Source organism: Ictidomys tridecemlineatus, chromosome 3 (assembly GCF_052094955.1).
Source record: "Ictidomys tridecemlineatus isolate mIctTri1 chromosome 3, mIctTri1.hap1, whole genome shotgun sequence".
Lineage (NCBI taxonomy): Eukaryota > Metazoa > Chordata > Mammalia > Rodentia > Sciuridae > Ictidomys > Ictidomys tridecemlineatus.
This window is the reverse complement of record NC_135479.1, coordinates 135,088,348-135,104,866: the sequence shown is the minus strand read 5'-3', so window position 1 is coordinate 135,104,866 and position 16,519 is coordinate 135,088,348. Positions and strand designations below refer to the sequence as shown.

The following is a 16,519-nucleotide window of genomic DNA, read 5'->3' as shown; positions in this document are numbered from 1 at the left end:
AAGTTCATTTCAATTTTTCCAAAGAACCAATTTCTAGTTCTGTTGATACTAAGATACTGCAAGGGTATTAATCTTTTTCATTTGTGTTACAAGGAATCAAAAAGTTGAGATGAAGTTTTCTAAACTTTTAACAAACTATTCAATTTGAAAACCCAACATGATTACATTATAAATATGAATTAAATGCCCTTAGCAATCACCATTGATATTTTAAAGTGTATATATGATCTTGTTTTCTCCAAAACCCCACTTATTTTATAAGAAAATTGATTTTTTTTAGTAAAGAGGAGGAACTTCCATTTATTTCAGTCAATATATATTTTATTTGATTTTGTCATCTATTGGATATTTTGCTTCTGGGATTAAGAATTGTTGGTGGTGGGCATTTTGAATTGGTAAATTCCAATGTGGTTTATTTAAGAAATATATTTAGTTGTTGAGGGGTTGGGGATATAGCTCAGTTGATAGAATACTTTACTAGCATGCACAGGGCTCTGGGTTCAAGTCCCAGCAACACAGACACACACACACACACACATGCACACACACACATACACACATATACATATATGTGTGTGTGTGTGTATATATATATATATATATATATGTATATATATATATATATATTTCCATTAGTATCTGAGTGAACTCCCTGGAGCTATAACTATTACTACCTAATAATGGCATTATATAGGCAAAGTTTGTACTATTAAAGTTAAAGTAATACATGGGTTTCTTACATTGTTAATGAGGCAGAAAGTCACTCCTGACTCCAGTATTAATTTAGTACATGCCTTTGACATTGAGAATGTGATGGAGGAACTTCTTATCTTTAACTCCCACTGGTGGCTGGTATATCAGATGATGCTTCTTTCTATTTTAGCTAAGTCAAAGCAATGTTAAACTTTGAAATACAAGCCTAAATTCAGAAAAAAAAAAATTCCTTAAAGTCATCAAGTAACGCAGTCCTCCTTGAGAACACAAAAAGTGACCCGAAAAACAAAGCTTGTCAGAAGTTCCAAAGATTAGAATCTCAACCACTTTTAAAGATTGCTTTATGTTTTATTATCACCATGTGGTCATGTCTAGTAGCAATATAGAAATCAGGAACAAACATCTCCACATTCTAGCAACCTTACCTAAAAACACAGGGAAAGTGTATGGGGAGAGTAGAAAGAGAAACAGAAGTGATGGTTTGATTAAGCTAGCCATTAATTTAGTTGAATATGAAGTGTAAATAACTGTCCCAGGATTGAGCCTCTATTTTATTAATTTGAATGTATTGATTAATTAATTAAATAACACAAACAGACTGATAATGTGACACTTTACACTCTTGTGTCCACAGCATACATTTTGGCAGTCTCTGTCCGAGGGGCCCCATAAGACTTGGCCAAGGAAACACCTGTCGTTGAATAGGGTTTCCTCATGGAATAAGGATAGTTTCTCTCAGGCCCAACATCTGTTTGAAAATGTAGAAATAAAACAGTAAGTGTGATTCGGTAAACTTTGGAAAAAGAAAAAATGATGTCATTTTATGGTTGTTCCTACCACCCCCTGCTCCCACCCCCTCTCCTCACCCCCAAAGGAACAAGAATCATACTTCTTAGTAGGAATCATCTAGGAATCCTAGGAAAAATCCAAGGGGGAAATATAACATTTTCATCCTGAAAGTTATTTTTAAATTTAAAATTAAGCTGAGGAATTTACTTTCTTTTTCTGATGATGAAAGGAATTTTCTGTTTGAATACTGTGTTTTTTAGAAACCAAATGTACCACATCAATTTCTTTAACAATTATTTTGCTGCCTCTCAGTTCACTTTAGTATTGAAGAACATATACTCTATATTTTTGTGTTTGAGCAATAAAGCTTATGTATTGCAAGTCAATTGTCATTGAACACATGGAATTTTTAATGGTAATAGGTAAGAGTGTAAATAAGTACCATTATAAGTAAATGAGATGTATTTCTCTGGGGTTGGAAGGATGATAGTGGAGGCAAGGAAGTGTGCTATTTTATTTACCTTTAAAGAGGTATAGGCAGCAGGTGAGTACAGCTCCAGCTAAAAAGCAGCCCAGAGACCCAGCCATTCCAAGCCAACAGGACCAACCAAATTTATATTGGATACCAAGGAATATATTGTGCAAAATCAGAGAAGAACGTTCCACATAAACATCAACAGCATACCACACAGAGCCAATGATTCCTGGAGCACCTGAATGAAAGAGAATTGTAAAATAATATGGAGCATGTTGCAAGTATGTCATTAAGAGTGTTCTCTTTCTTCCCTAACCCATGACTGAAGCCATACCAGCTACATAGTCAGCACCAAATGCCAACTGTGTTTAATATTTTTTTTGGGGAGAGTGGTACCAGGGATTAAACTCAGGAATACTTGGCCACTGAACCACATCCCCAGTTCCTATTTTGTATTTTATTTAGAGACATGGTCTCACTGAGTTGCTCAGCGGTTTGCTTTCTTTGCTGAGGCTGGCTTTGAACTTGCGATCCTCCTGCCTCAGCCTCCTGAAACGATAGGATTACAGGAATGCGCCACCGCACCAGGCAATGCCAACTGTATATGAAGTCATTTATATTGTAATCATAGTTATTGTAATGTGTTGGGGTCAAAAAAAAATCCAAAGTAAAAATCGTCTTTATTTTTAAGTAAATTCTTATCTACCACCTCCATACCATATAAGAATAAACAAACATTACTTCCTTTAAGTAAAACTGAATTCCCACCATTTAGCCTCTCTGACAATTGTCAGGTTTGAAATCAAGCCTTCCAGGGTTCCCTTCTTTTAAAGGTGTGTAAGTTATATGTTGAGGCCTAGGTGCAAGAAAGAAAGGTATTAAGCTGAGAAACACCCTTTTTTCACTGTAAAAGGGTGCTTCTAGAATTTCTAAATCTTTCCATTTTGCCCCTGAGAAGACTTATATGTTAGTTTAAATCACCATTTTTGTTTAATTCTTCTAGATGATTAATGCAAATAATTTAAGAAGGATCAAATCATGAATATTTTTTATAACCTAAAAAAAAGAGGTACGAACAACCACACTTTTTATATAATATTGTTACCTCTGTGTTAATTTGGAAATATCTTTTTCAAACTTCAAAACAGATAATAGACTTCTAAAAATATGTGTGTATAGCATTGTCATTCTGAATAGTGGTTTCAAAGATTTAGTCATACCTGGGCATTTACTTTAGTCATTACTTCAGTAATTCCTACTGGATTTTTTTTCACCGACTCATTTATTTTTTTTAAGTTTAGTTTTGTCATGCATGGTGAGGCACAACTGTAATTCCAGACACTAGGGAGGCTGAGACAAGAGGAATACAAACTCAAGGCCAGCTGTTGCTCAGGCTTGAATGTGCAATCCTCCTTCCTCCTGCTGTGATGTCCTAAATATCTGGGATTAAAGTCACCTGCCACTGTGCCTGGCTGAAAATTCACGATAGCAATTCAGGGTAGATATCACTATCCCAGCTTTACCCTGTTTTGCAGATATGGAAATGATATGACATGAAGATATATCTCAGGTATCTTTAGTTCCATATTCCCTATCCATTTACTACTTCACACTACCTGCTCAGGTTCTCACATAACTGCTTGCTAAATTTTTGCTGCTACCATTTAAAATGCCCTTCTGGTTTACAGTCTTCCAGTACTTTGATTTCTTCAATAATATATCTCTTCCCAACTTGCATGAAAACCCAAAAAATACATTATGTCATGATAGAGTACTACACTTTGAATTTGAGCATAGATCTGAGTGAAATATCAATTTTGCTATGCCATTAAACATACTGTTTTTTTTAAAGAGAGAAAGAGAATTTTATTAATATTTATTTTTTTAGTTTTTGGTGGACACAACATCTTTATTTTATTTTTATGTGGTGCTGAGGATCAAACCCAGCGCCCTGCGCATGCCAGGTGAGTGCACTACTGCTTGAGCCACATCCCCAGCCCCAAACACACTGCTTTAAAAGTACTTATTGACTTCTTGTTTATTATTTACATTTGATTCATTAGCTTTCAGAACTCCATTTCTTCATATGCTTGTTAAGTAAGCTAATAATACAATCTGTTTGTTTATGATCAAATGGGTTGGCATATGAAGAACATGTAACGTAGGACTTGGCACAATTCATTTATTACATTAAAAAATTGGTGAGGCATAAGTAGAAGGTGACAGCTTGGAACTTTAGGATCTAACTTTAGGAATAATTACAAAAGAAATTATTTTTAAGAAATAAAGCATTATATATCTTTTTAACTGGCTAAAAATTAGTTGGGAAACTTTGGCATACCTTATCTTGGAATAATAACAGAAGATTAACTATGTGATTCCAAAGGTAGGAAGCAGGGCTGGTAGGAATGCTTGCTATTCCTTCAATCTAGTAAAGCAAACAACGTATGACCCTAAAATGAACTGCTCCAGAACAGGAAAGGAGTGCTGTCGTTGGGTGAGTATCTCTATCCCTGTTGCTAATCCCATCCAGTACCTGCTATTAGTAATGTTGTTCCAGCAACAAAGCAGATGCGAATTTTAACATATGGCTCATCAGGGAGGAATTTCACACAGTCAAGACCAAGGAGCAGGGTGACAAATCCAAATCCAGCTAGGATGTCTGCAGTAATCATCAATGCTCGAGTGACCACCAGCTTCACTGGATGATAGGGCACATGGTTACAGCAGTCAGAGGAAGAGACATGTTAACTCACAGAGGTACATTAAAAACAACAACATAAAAACGCCAGACAACCATATACATTGGTACAAACCCAATGATAGAATTCAGATTTGACATTTGTATAAACTTGGCTATGAATACCCTTAATTTTTTCATAAAATTCAAAAAGAGTCTGAACTTATTACCTTTATAAATTTTTATTACTTAGTTTTGTTGGCATTTTAGCAGATTGCATCCTGGTAGATAGTGGGGACTAAGAAAGTGTTTTTCTTTTCGCTTCCTGCTCTGGAGTGTTATAGCTGAATGCTAAATTGAAGGTAGAATATTTTCTCTGTGGCAGTCATCCAATAAATACTCGATGAATAAATTAATAAGTGATCTCCATAGTTTTTGACATTTTCTTGAAATATTTAAAATAATTGTTAGAATTTTGCACATGAATATAAGATAAAATATTTTAAGACTCCTGTTGACAATTCAGACTGGTGGGAACCATGAGAAGACCTTTAGAAAGCAGAATTCATTTCTGCTATTAAATAGAAGACCATCTCTGGAAGCCAGATCATGTTCTCTTTCAGCCCTTCAAATCATGTCCCTTCTTGGCCCAAACTCCACATTAACCCTTTAGTTCTGCACTGTCAAATGAGCATATTTTAAAGCTACAGGGAATAAGAATGTAGAACAGGAAAGAAAGGCTCAGGTAAATAGAAGCAGAGCACCTGCTGTCACCTTTTGGAAAAGACTCATAAATTCAGAATGACAGTTATGCTACATTAACAGCAATGAAGTTATATCACAAAGGGAGAGTTAATTACATGAAGTTGGAATTATAACCATGTTAGTGGATATACAAAGGTAACAAAATTTATTCCTTTCACAGTAATTATATTTTATTTTCATAGTGATCTGAGGTATCCTTGTCTTTTAAATATTTTCTTCTCAATGATGAGGTAAAGTTAGAGCACATTTAGTTATTTGTTGCTTGCAAGAAATGCAGCCATTTTTTTCCTTATTTAAAATGAGAAAATATTTCTATATCTGAGAAAAGAAGTCAAAGCATAAAATCCTCCTCTATCTTATTTGTAGGAGAACATACTATATATGCTTATCTCATTAATATGTATGAATATACATTTGTTTTTAGAATTTAATTTGTAATATCTCAAAAGTTGGCATTATTTCAAAAAAATTAAATATTCCAAATCTGAGGCTCATTTTTCTAGAAATTGAGGGAAAAGAAAAATATAAAACTAAATAAATGACATCAGGTTTTTTCTTTTTCTTTCTTTTTCTTTTCTTTTTTTCAGCATATCCGATTTATTTCAAATGGCATTATTTCAAATGGTCTCTCATTCAGTGTTCCAGGCCAAGGAGTATTTTGAGGGCCTCCTTTGACATTGTCTCATTCCACTTTTGAGCCTGGGAATACCTGGGGCCAGCAGCACCATTGGGATGGGGTGGTCTGCACTCATGCAGACCCTCATGGGCTCTAGTTTCTTCTTCCGACCCTTTTCCCTACATGTAGGGTCTCCTTGGAGCTCCAAGACTCCTGCCAACGGGATAGCCCATTGGTTACATGGTCAGCTTGGTTCCAGAAGGGCAGCCCTGCAAGCAAATTACTCATGCAAGCAGATGAGGAATGTTTTGGTATCATGTGGGACTCAGCTATCAGAATGGAACTAAAATGTCAATTTGTGCATGGAGAAGCATCTCAAATTATCTTTATCAATAGGAGCTCTGCGAAACACCTAGGGTCAGACACAGTAGGAAGGCAATGGAAAGTTTTCTAACTGTGGTTGTATAATAATAGCAAAACTAAAAATGAAATTTTACTTCCTCATAGGAAACATCCTAATGTACAGGGTTTTGATATGTTATTCTTCTAGAATAGATTTTCATCCTTGTTGTCTTTAAACATATGAAAGAAATTTTTTAAAGGACTGGACCTGTATATCCTTATTTTTTTTTCTTAAAATTCAAAAGTAGTCTGGGTCTTTATTATTTGAGAATAATAAGAACAAAAGGAAACATGTGAGATGGAATAATCAAAATATTTAAGAGGAACATATTTGTAAGCAGAGATTTTCTCTGTATAGTGGGCTTACAGTAATTTTTTTTTCTCTTGAATAAATGTACATAATAGTTCTTCAATTTTTGAACTGTTTAATCGTTTGTTTTTCCTCTCAGCTCTGGCTATGTACTGAGTGCCCAACATGACTTTCCATTCCCATTCGCCAAATCATGCTTCTTTATAGGTAGTATGGGGAGGGGAAAATGGAAAGAATTAAAAAGACTTAAACAAAAAATTAGTAAAAAGTGCTTTAACATTCTGCATTATGTTAAAAATGTTTCAGGGACGTAACTCCTAAATAGCAGGTAAAGAGCTCTAAGTGCTTTTTCTTGGACTGAAATAGCTGTCCAGGGGAAATGTCACATTCCAAGACTCGACTTCTCATTCATCTTAAGAAAAGAAGTTGCCATGTGGCGCCATCACCCACCATTTGCTTTGAATGGGACTAAAACCACTTTGCTTTAATAACAGAACTGGTATTTCTTGGCACAGCTTAATGTCTTAAATAATAAAGAAGGATTGAAAAAATCAACAATAAGATTTTATAATTTAAGAGATCTCCTTATTTATAGTAACATAGCCCTTGCTAATACCCAACTAGGATTTAAAGCTGAAAGTAAAGAAGTTGAAGACACTGGCTCTCATGTGCTGCTAGTAATGTACCACTGGTGTTGATTTTTTATCCTCTGATCCCTACATTTTGTGTGTCTTCCTTAGACTATCTACCTCCTCCTGTCTCTGCCTCTCTATCTCCACTTCTGTCGTAGCAAATCTGATTAAAATAAATGCAAAGTTCCTATTTGAAAAAAATGTCCTCGCTGAAAAGACATTTCTGAAATATTATTCATCTAACTTGTCAATTCTAATCATAAAAACACAGTACAAAAAGACTCATTTCAATTAAAAAAGCATTTACCGCAAGCCTACTGGATATGAGGCACTGTAATAGCAGAGATGATATTTTACACTCAAGGAATTTACAAATATATGGGAAAAGACAAAATGTACTAAAATGTGTTTCAATACCCATTTCAGAAATAAAAGTATTTCTAATAGAAACATCTCTAACTGGACAGGACTTTAGTACTACCGAAATCAAAACAGGCAGTGGATATGGGAGCCCCATTTCCCATGGCATTTCTCTGTTGGCAAGCAGGGCATCAAGGCATACGTACAGGGGTGCTCTGCATATATGGAGTCATACTCATCACAGGTGCGAATCCCGTCAAAGGCATTTGTGACACACTCCCACCAGAGGCCTCGGCACTTTGTGCTCACCTGGATATTGGAGAAGACACCTTATGAAATGAGGCAGACACCCTTCACTTTCACTTCATCAGAGAAAGAGACCCCCCCCCCCCCTTGCTGGTGTTGTGTTTGAGAACAAGGCACTGCAGTCGGTCGTGAACGTGATCAGAATTTCATTTACAGCAAACAATGCATTTTGGAATTTCTTCTCTTAAGTGCTGACAGTGAAAAGCTTTCTGAACCAGGAAATGAAACCACTTCCTGATTGAGGTGGTGTGAAGAAATAAGTCATGGCTCAGGGGGACAAAATCAGAACTAAATGTATTCAAGTATCTATGGCTAGTTCCATCACTGAGTCATGGCTTCACGTGGAGAAAATACATCCCACTTCCCTGTGCTGACATTTGCTAATAAAAAAAAATCCATACAATCATAGATGATAACTGTTTATGTCTGGAGTCTATGAGAAACAAACATTGATTTTTCTTCATTATGAAATGAACAGTGAGTTTCATGAAAAGAAGGTGTTATAATTTTATGAGGTTCATAAATATAAAATTAGCAAAGAAAGCCAATAGATAAAAAGACACAAATAAATGACTGAAAGCTCCAAATCATTTTCCTCCCTGTTCTACTGGCATATTATAAATATTTGAGCCTCGATGTGTATATAAACAAACTGAGCATTAAGTTCATTCCATTTGACAGCAGTAAACCATTTTTAGTTGGAAATGATGTGCCAATGACACAAGTCCACTTAGAGCTAAAGGGTACCAGTGCTCTGAATTGTCCCATCCTTAATCCATAAGCTCTGAGTCACAGTAGACGTTTTACAATTGTAAACATGCCAACAGAAGACAGTTTCAGGTATTCTTGGCAAAGCTCATGCTTATGGCATGGAGCTAATATGATTGTGTCTTCAGACTCATTTATGAAATCACATTACTTCGGAAACCTGGGAATACTAAAGTTTAAGAATTATCTTGGAAAATTAAAACTTAAAATTTTCCCCAAGAAAGAATAAATAGCAGAATAAGGTGGGGAAGAAATGTAAAGGAAGGGATGTTAAATTGGGACCACACCAATTTAAAGGGAAATAAAAACATAAAAGGAAAGGGGCATAAAAACATTTTGCTTTACAAAAGGGAATCAAATATTAAGAATCCCATGAACCAGGAAACTCTCAGCTCAAGTTCTGCTTTGAAATTCTGTTTGGGGCCAAATAAAACTATCCAGCTCACAACTCCATCATAATTTTGAATGTGGTACCTCTACTATTGCTTTACTTAAAAAATACTTAGGATTGATAATAATGGTTATGCATTGTCGTATACTTTGCAACAGTTATTATTTAAGCACAGTATTAATTCATTTATTCCTTTAAGGACCTCAGGAGACACTATTATCACCCATTTTATAAATAAGGACTAGAGACACAAGAATAGTCCATAAATGAAGGATGAGAGGACTTACATATAGCTGTATGTGTGTGTGTTCTTAAGCACCATGCTGTATTTAAGGCTCATTTAAAAAAAGAAACCCCAAATCTGTTTCAGGATAAAGTATTCCAGAATTGGATACTGGAAGATAACTTTGGATGGAATAAGCTCTAACTTGAATCTCATGCCCACAGCTGTTATTCTTCAAAACCTCACTTTGGCTTGCTGTTTCTAAGGTTAAATCTGGAAGTAATGTTCACGATTTTATGGAAGGTTATCTGACAGGGAGAAACACAGAGTCCAAAAAATCTGATGCAGAAAATCCATCTTGTGAAATCTAACACATTGATTTCTAAAGAAGATGTGAACATCTAAATTTACATATGCACAAACCTTAAATATAAAAAGACATTTTTAATAACTGTTATAACCATGGGCATGATCTTACTTTTTTTGAATTTCAATTTCCTTATCTGTATAAGGCAGATAATGAGATGGTGGTTGTAAGTATTCAAAATCTGTAAATGCCTACACAATGGAAATTATTTATTCCATAAAGTAAAATAGCAGTAAAGCACTCAGACCTCGAAATGACTTACATAGTGGTTGTGCTCAGCCTTACAAACAGTAATGAAAGTGAGAGAGGTGAATAGGATGGGAGAATGGTGATCATCAAAAAGACATGTCCACATCCTAATCCCTAGAACCTATGAATATGACTATTTGGAAAAAGGGTATATGCAGATATAATTGAGGATTTTGAGGTGAGGAGATCATGCAGATAGGTTCTAAACTACTGACAAGAATCCTTATAAAATACACATAAAGGAGAGACAGAGACAGAAGAGAAAAAGTCATTGTGACCACAGACACAGTTTGGAGATATCCAACCACAAGCCCAAGGAATGCCAACAGCCGCTAGAAGCTGGAGGAAAGGGGAACAAATTCTCCTGGGGAAGTTTCAGAGACACTGTAGTATTCCCAACACTTATTCCAAACTTCTTGTCTCTGGAAGTGTGAGACAAAGAGTTTTGTTTGTTTTTTTTTTTAATTAATACATCAGTTGATGGTCATTTGTTACAGCAGCATGAGGACACTAATACAGTAAACTTGGTATGTACTGAACTCTTACACCATAAAAGAAATCAGATCTAGGGGGATGGGGTTATGGCTCAGCGGTAGAGCGCTCACCTCACACATGCAAGTCCCTGGGTTCGATCCTCAGCACCACATAAAAATAAATAAATAAAATAAAATAAAGTTATTGTGTACAACTACAAAAAAAAATTAAAAAGAAATCAGATCTATGCATAGCCTACTTTCCCTGAAATCTCTCAGTTAATAAACACACAGGATCCAGTTTCCAAACTTATGATATATCATGTGGATATGAAGCCACTGCTCTATAATCAGATGATTGTCCACATTTTTCTACTAAGTCATTCACCAAAATATTACTGATATATATGGTCATTCCTGTTATATATGATATTATTTAGAAAATGGTCTGACATGTATATGCACAAATTCTTATTTTATTTAAGAAGACTCTTTCTGCCTTGCCAAAATAATCCAGTAGTGGTGTCAGTTTCAAGGCTATTGATCATTTACCTGCAATGACCATATTTAGAAAAGCAATGAGCTCATTAGAGGAAACATGGAATCCAATTTCATTAGGTATTAATGCTCAGGGGCACACTATTAAATTGCTTGGTATTCACACTCAGTTAAGGTACGTGAGAATAGTGGCTGTAATTAACTAAACTTCTGTGTTAATATAGCACTTACTGGAGACACCCTTAAAGGTGCCTTTGTGCTCAAAACACAAGGTTAAAAGATTTTGTGTTATTTATCATATTTGGGAAAGTCCTCTTCATTGCAATACATAATCTTTGTCTAACCCAACCTTCTGTTATAAAATGGCTTGGTAGGAATTTTTTAAAAAGGAAGCAAATGTTAAGTTCTTGCAAGTTTCAAGACATTTTTTTAAAAAAATACTCTGATACTTATATTATTATAGCTGATATTTCTGAAAAGAGCAAAAAAATGCAAAATCTCGAGTAGTCATTTTATCCCACAGCATCATTCAAAATATAGTATTTCAAACTTGAGCTATCTCCTTATTAGATGCAGTTTCAATGTATAAATAACATAGAAAACAATGCTAAAATCCAGGTATGATGGTGAATGCTTGTAATCCCAGGGATTTGGGAGGAAAAGGCAGGAGGATCCCAAAGCCAGCCTGAGCAACTTAGTGAGACCCTAAGCAATTTAGTGAAACCCTGTCTCAAAATATAAATAAATAAATAAACAAACAAACAAACAAATAAATAAATAAATAAATGGGCTGGGGATGTGGCTCAGTGGTTAAGCACCCCTGGGTTCAAGCTTCATTACCAGAAAATAAAATAAGAAAAGAAAAAGAAAACAACGCTTAAAGAGTTTGTATGCTATTTCAATGAATATCTGCCATCACTTCTGAAAGTGAGTGAAAAGTGGATTATCTCTTAAATAAGGACAGGAATGACAGTGAAGTCAAAGACACAAATATGAAGCCAATATAAATTAAATGAAAGTTAAGATGCATATGTGTGAATTAGAAAAATATTGACAGCTTTGTTTCTTCAACAAACATCTGTTAAGAACCTATTATATACTGAGAAGGAGGATCCTTGAAGCAAAGAGCCACGTTTGTCTTAGTTGCTGCTGTATCCCATGTACTTGACATGCTGGCACATAACAAGCATTCAGTGAAAATTTTGGAAAATAGAGCTGCACTAAATGCACATACAAAAAACAATGCAATATTGAAAGTGTTCTTAATTGCTTGCAGATGGTTAAAAGGAGAGCTTTTACAGAACACTCCAGGTTTCCAGCTTCTTTTGAAAACTTGGTTGTGATGGTGTCCTGAAGTATTCAGTTGCACAAAGTAATAATTAGCACGAGTGGATAGAGTAGTTGCTCCCAAGTAGGTGGGTCTTGTCTTCTGGGGGCTCCCACAATTCCTACACAGTCTGCCTCACTCATATATGTTGGCTACCTCCTTCCTCAAGGCAATTGAATTTTCCCCAGATGCTGTACACTAATAATGAACTGTCAGACTTCTACCTAAAATTTCAGTCCCAATTCAAAGACACCCCTTCTTCCAAAAGGCCTTCCATGCCCTCTTTCACTGGAATTAATCTATTTGCTTAAAAATAGATTTCCTTAAAAATAAAAAATTAAACTAAACCCTGGGTTTCCATAGTAATTTCTCCATATTTATAGAACATTTTCAATATTGCATTATTTTTTGTAAGTACATTTGTGCAGCTCTATTTTCCAAATTATATTCACTTGTTAACATGTCACAGTCAACATGCCAAGTATATGGGATACAGCAACAACTAAGACAAACATGGCTCCTTGCTTCAAGGATCCTACAAGGCCTGCTTCATGATACATAATAGGTTCTTAAAAGATGTTTGTTGAAGAAACAAAGCTGTCAATATTTTTCTAATTCACATATATACATCTTAACTTTCATGTGAACTTTGTAGAAAATGGTCACTGTATGCATAATTTCTCCTTCATATGTCCTTTTAACTTTACTAAATAAACTAGAAAACTAAATCTAGGAGCCAAAATAACAATTACTTAGGAGAGTTTACACTGATTTAGTGTTCTTGGACCCTATCTGATCTGCTGGCTCTAGAAAGTGTTTACTAAGAACTAGGGATGAACAGGATGCATTTAGGAAATTATGTTCATGATGACTCTGCCCAGTTGAGTTATAATGCCATAAATTAATTCTTTAATTTGGTATATCCTATTCTGAACTCTGTAATAGTCTCCTATTAAGACTTTGTTTTCCTGTGGAACTTGAGATCATTACGTTAAGTGCAATATGCCAGGCGTAGAAAGACAAGTGCTTCATGATTTCAAGAGACAAGTTCTCTTTTATTTTCTCACTCATGTGTGCAATCAAAAAGTTAACTCCACAGAAGTTGAGAGTAGAATGGTGAATACCAGAGGCCGGGAGAAGCAGATGTGAGGAAGGGATGAGTAAAGTTCATCAGCAGGTATAAGTTAGAGGTACTTAGCAGCAAGACATTCTGGCATGCTATTGCACCCAGGGGTGACTATAGATAACAATAATGGACTATATACTTCAAATTTCCAGAATAAAAGATTTTGAATCACCACAACGAACTGATAAATGTTTGAGATAGATATGTTCAGGCTGATCTAATCATCACACATATATACATATATCCAAACATCATATGATGCTCCATAAATATGTACAATTTTATGCTTTTGCATATCAGTTTAAAATATTATTTAAATTTAAATAAAAACAGCTTTTCTATTCTATTTTTTCAGTTTTTCTTTTCTTATCATTCCTGCACTATAAACAGCAACACAACATTTTGTCTGCTTTGTCTTTTTATATACTTTTCAGAATTGGACACTCTTCTGTAGTTACATACAAATCTCTTCTGTAGTTACATAGAAGAGTTTATGCATACACATATGTATATATAATTATAAAAAATAGACAGTGAATATTTATTTTTGGTTGATCACTATCAAATTTTTTTTTCATCAAAATGCATTAAGTTATACATGTATAGACATAAATAATATACAAAAAACAATTGTAATAAGCCATTAAGATATATTATTTTAAAAACTACTTTGCCTATGACTAGTGGTACTTGTAATTTTTATACAAATTTACTTTACTTTTACTAATATATTTTAACACTGAAGATGCAACTGACCTACATTCAATACTTACTTAGTTATATTTATTAAGATGAAAAGCTTTAGTAATATTTGTCTAAATAAGATGTTTTACCACTGAAAATGGAAATGTCTTTAATTTTAATATAAAATATGCTTGAATTTTAAAGCCAGGATTCTGAAATGTTTTACTTTTGCATTTTATTTTATAGTTTTTACTATACTACATAGTGCAAAATAACTCAAGAAGACTTAATAAGGCTGAGGGATGAAGACTAAAATAATCATGGTAGATATTGCCTTGTATTTATAAGATATGAAAGAAAGTCATGTGTTCATTTGTAAGAGTCTGTTTGCTTTAGTTCTGCTTGTTTTTGCGAAATGATGGCTAAAGGCATAAACAATAAAAAATATATAATTGAAACTTAATTTGCAAAATATAATTTTTATCGTCTTTGAGGTTGTATAACCTGATTTACATATATGGACTATCTGAATACTTAAATTTTTATTTATTTATGTAAGTTATATACATCAAAATGCTTAGTATGGCCTCACAACTTGCAATAATAACTTCCAAATTACAAAGATCATAGTTTATATTGAGTAAATGAACTCAGAATATTAATTTCCCTTTCTTTTTAAAGTTCTTTCTCTCTTAAAATCATCAAGTAGAAGAACATTATTATCTAGATGAAATACACTTTTCACCAACCTTATTAGACATCTCAGGGGATTGGATTTTTATTCCTATCTTATTAAAAAGATGAGCCAAATACATATGTATTTGGAAAATTAGATTGGAGCAAGATATAAGATCTTGCTCTTCTTTTTTTAAAAAATTGGCTGTTTCTCTACAGAGATACTTCTAATTTAGGATTTAATGTGAGATTTTCAAAGATCATCTCATATTATATTTTATTCATTTATTCATTTTTTTCAACAATATGCCAAGTGTCAATTGTTCCAGTAATTCATAGATACAAATGCACCATGAGCTTCTATAAGATGGACATTAGTACGAGGTGCTGAGAAAATCATGAGCTGAGTTAGAGAATATTTGTGTCTCTAACATCTGCTGGATAAGTTTGAAATCGATTGGAAAGTAAAACTAGTATGTATATAATCAGAGCACATACTTTGTATAATAATTTTAATATGTAATTCATGTCTGAAAGAATTATAACATCATTAATATAAATAGAAATCCCAGAAGAGAATCTGATTATGAGGGTAAAATAAATTTCAATGTGATCAACCTTCTTTTGAAGTAATAAAATTTTAATCATAGCAGTGTTTGGTGTATAACAGTTTCATAGAAAATAATTAGCAAAAAAATTAAAAAGGGAATCATCTTGTACAAACACTTTTTCTTTCTGATAATGGTGAAACCAGGAAAAATGTGATATAAGTATTTTTTATTTCAGTGTAAATAATTAATAATTACATACCTTGTAATATGGCTAAATGTTAACAACAACTCTTTATTTCCTTTGTTAAATGTGAATATTTGATAGACAATCTTTGCTATCAGACTCCATGATCTGTAATATTACCCTGGTTAGATAAAGAAGAAACAGCCAAAAATAAGAGAAGCAAACAGCAGCCCTGAGAAATACACAAGATTTCTTCACAAGATCAATAGGGAAATAGGACTAGTACTTAAATCTCATCTCTCTCTGTTCAGTGAATATTATACAAAATGTCATCTCCTCCTCCAGAACAAAAACAAAACAATGAACCACAAATCAATCATAATACAGCCAACATGTATTGGCTGATTATAGTTTCCTGGTGATGTGATAAACGCTTTAGATACACAAGCTTACTTAATCTTCATGAGCAATTTATGATGTGTATTATCATTTTCCCTTTGCAGAAGAAGAAATCTGGTTTGCTGCAATTTAAAAATCACACAATAAAAATCCCACTGAGGTGGGATTTAACCTCAGTCCTCTCTAGTGTCAAGCCTAACCCTGCATTCTTACCCACTGTAGAGAACTGTCTTCCTCCAGCCCAGGTGTCCATCAACAGATGTATAGATAAAGAAAATGTAGTATATATAACAATGAAGTTTTATTCAGCTATAAAGAATAATAAAATTATGGCTTTTGTAGGAAAATGGATGGAACTAGAGATCATTATGTTAAAGGAAATAAGTCAAGTTCAGAAGGTTAAGGGTTGTATGTTTTCTCTTGTATTCAGAAGCTAGAGTGGAAAAAGGAAAACAAAGGTGGAGGTAGATCTCCTTAAAATAGGGAGATCAGTACATAAATAGGACCAAGGGATGGAAGGTAGGGAGAGAGCAGGGGAATTCTAGAGAGTGATAT

At 34.1% G+C, this 16,519-nt stretch overlaps 1 protein-coding gene across 9 annotated transcripts in view; it reads right to left on the bottom strand.

Annotated features, from left to right (window-relative positions):
* Positions 1-348: 348 nt before the first annotated feature.
* Positions 349-16,519, bottom strand: part of Cldn16 (claudin 16) — a 166,877-nt gene continuing 150,706 nt past the window's right edge. For 8 of the 9 annotated variants that reach the window (XM_078043864.1, XM_078043862.1, XM_078043867.1 and 5 more), the window contains 4 exons: positions 7,950-8,052; positions 4,515-4,679; positions 2,025-2,216; positions 349-1,462 (listed from right to left, as the gene is read on the bottom strand). In XM_078043864.1, the coding sequence (XP_077899990.1) occupies positions 1,329-1,462; positions 2,025-2,216; positions 4,515-4,679; positions 7,950-8,052 (594 nt within the window). In that variant the 3' untranslated portion in view covers positions 349-1,328. Of the gene's footprint in view, positions 1,463-2,024; positions 2,217-4,514; positions 4,680-7,949; positions 8,053-10,652; positions 10,826-16,519 lie in introns of those variants that run through there. The other variant, XM_078043869.1, reaches the window with a different exon arrangement.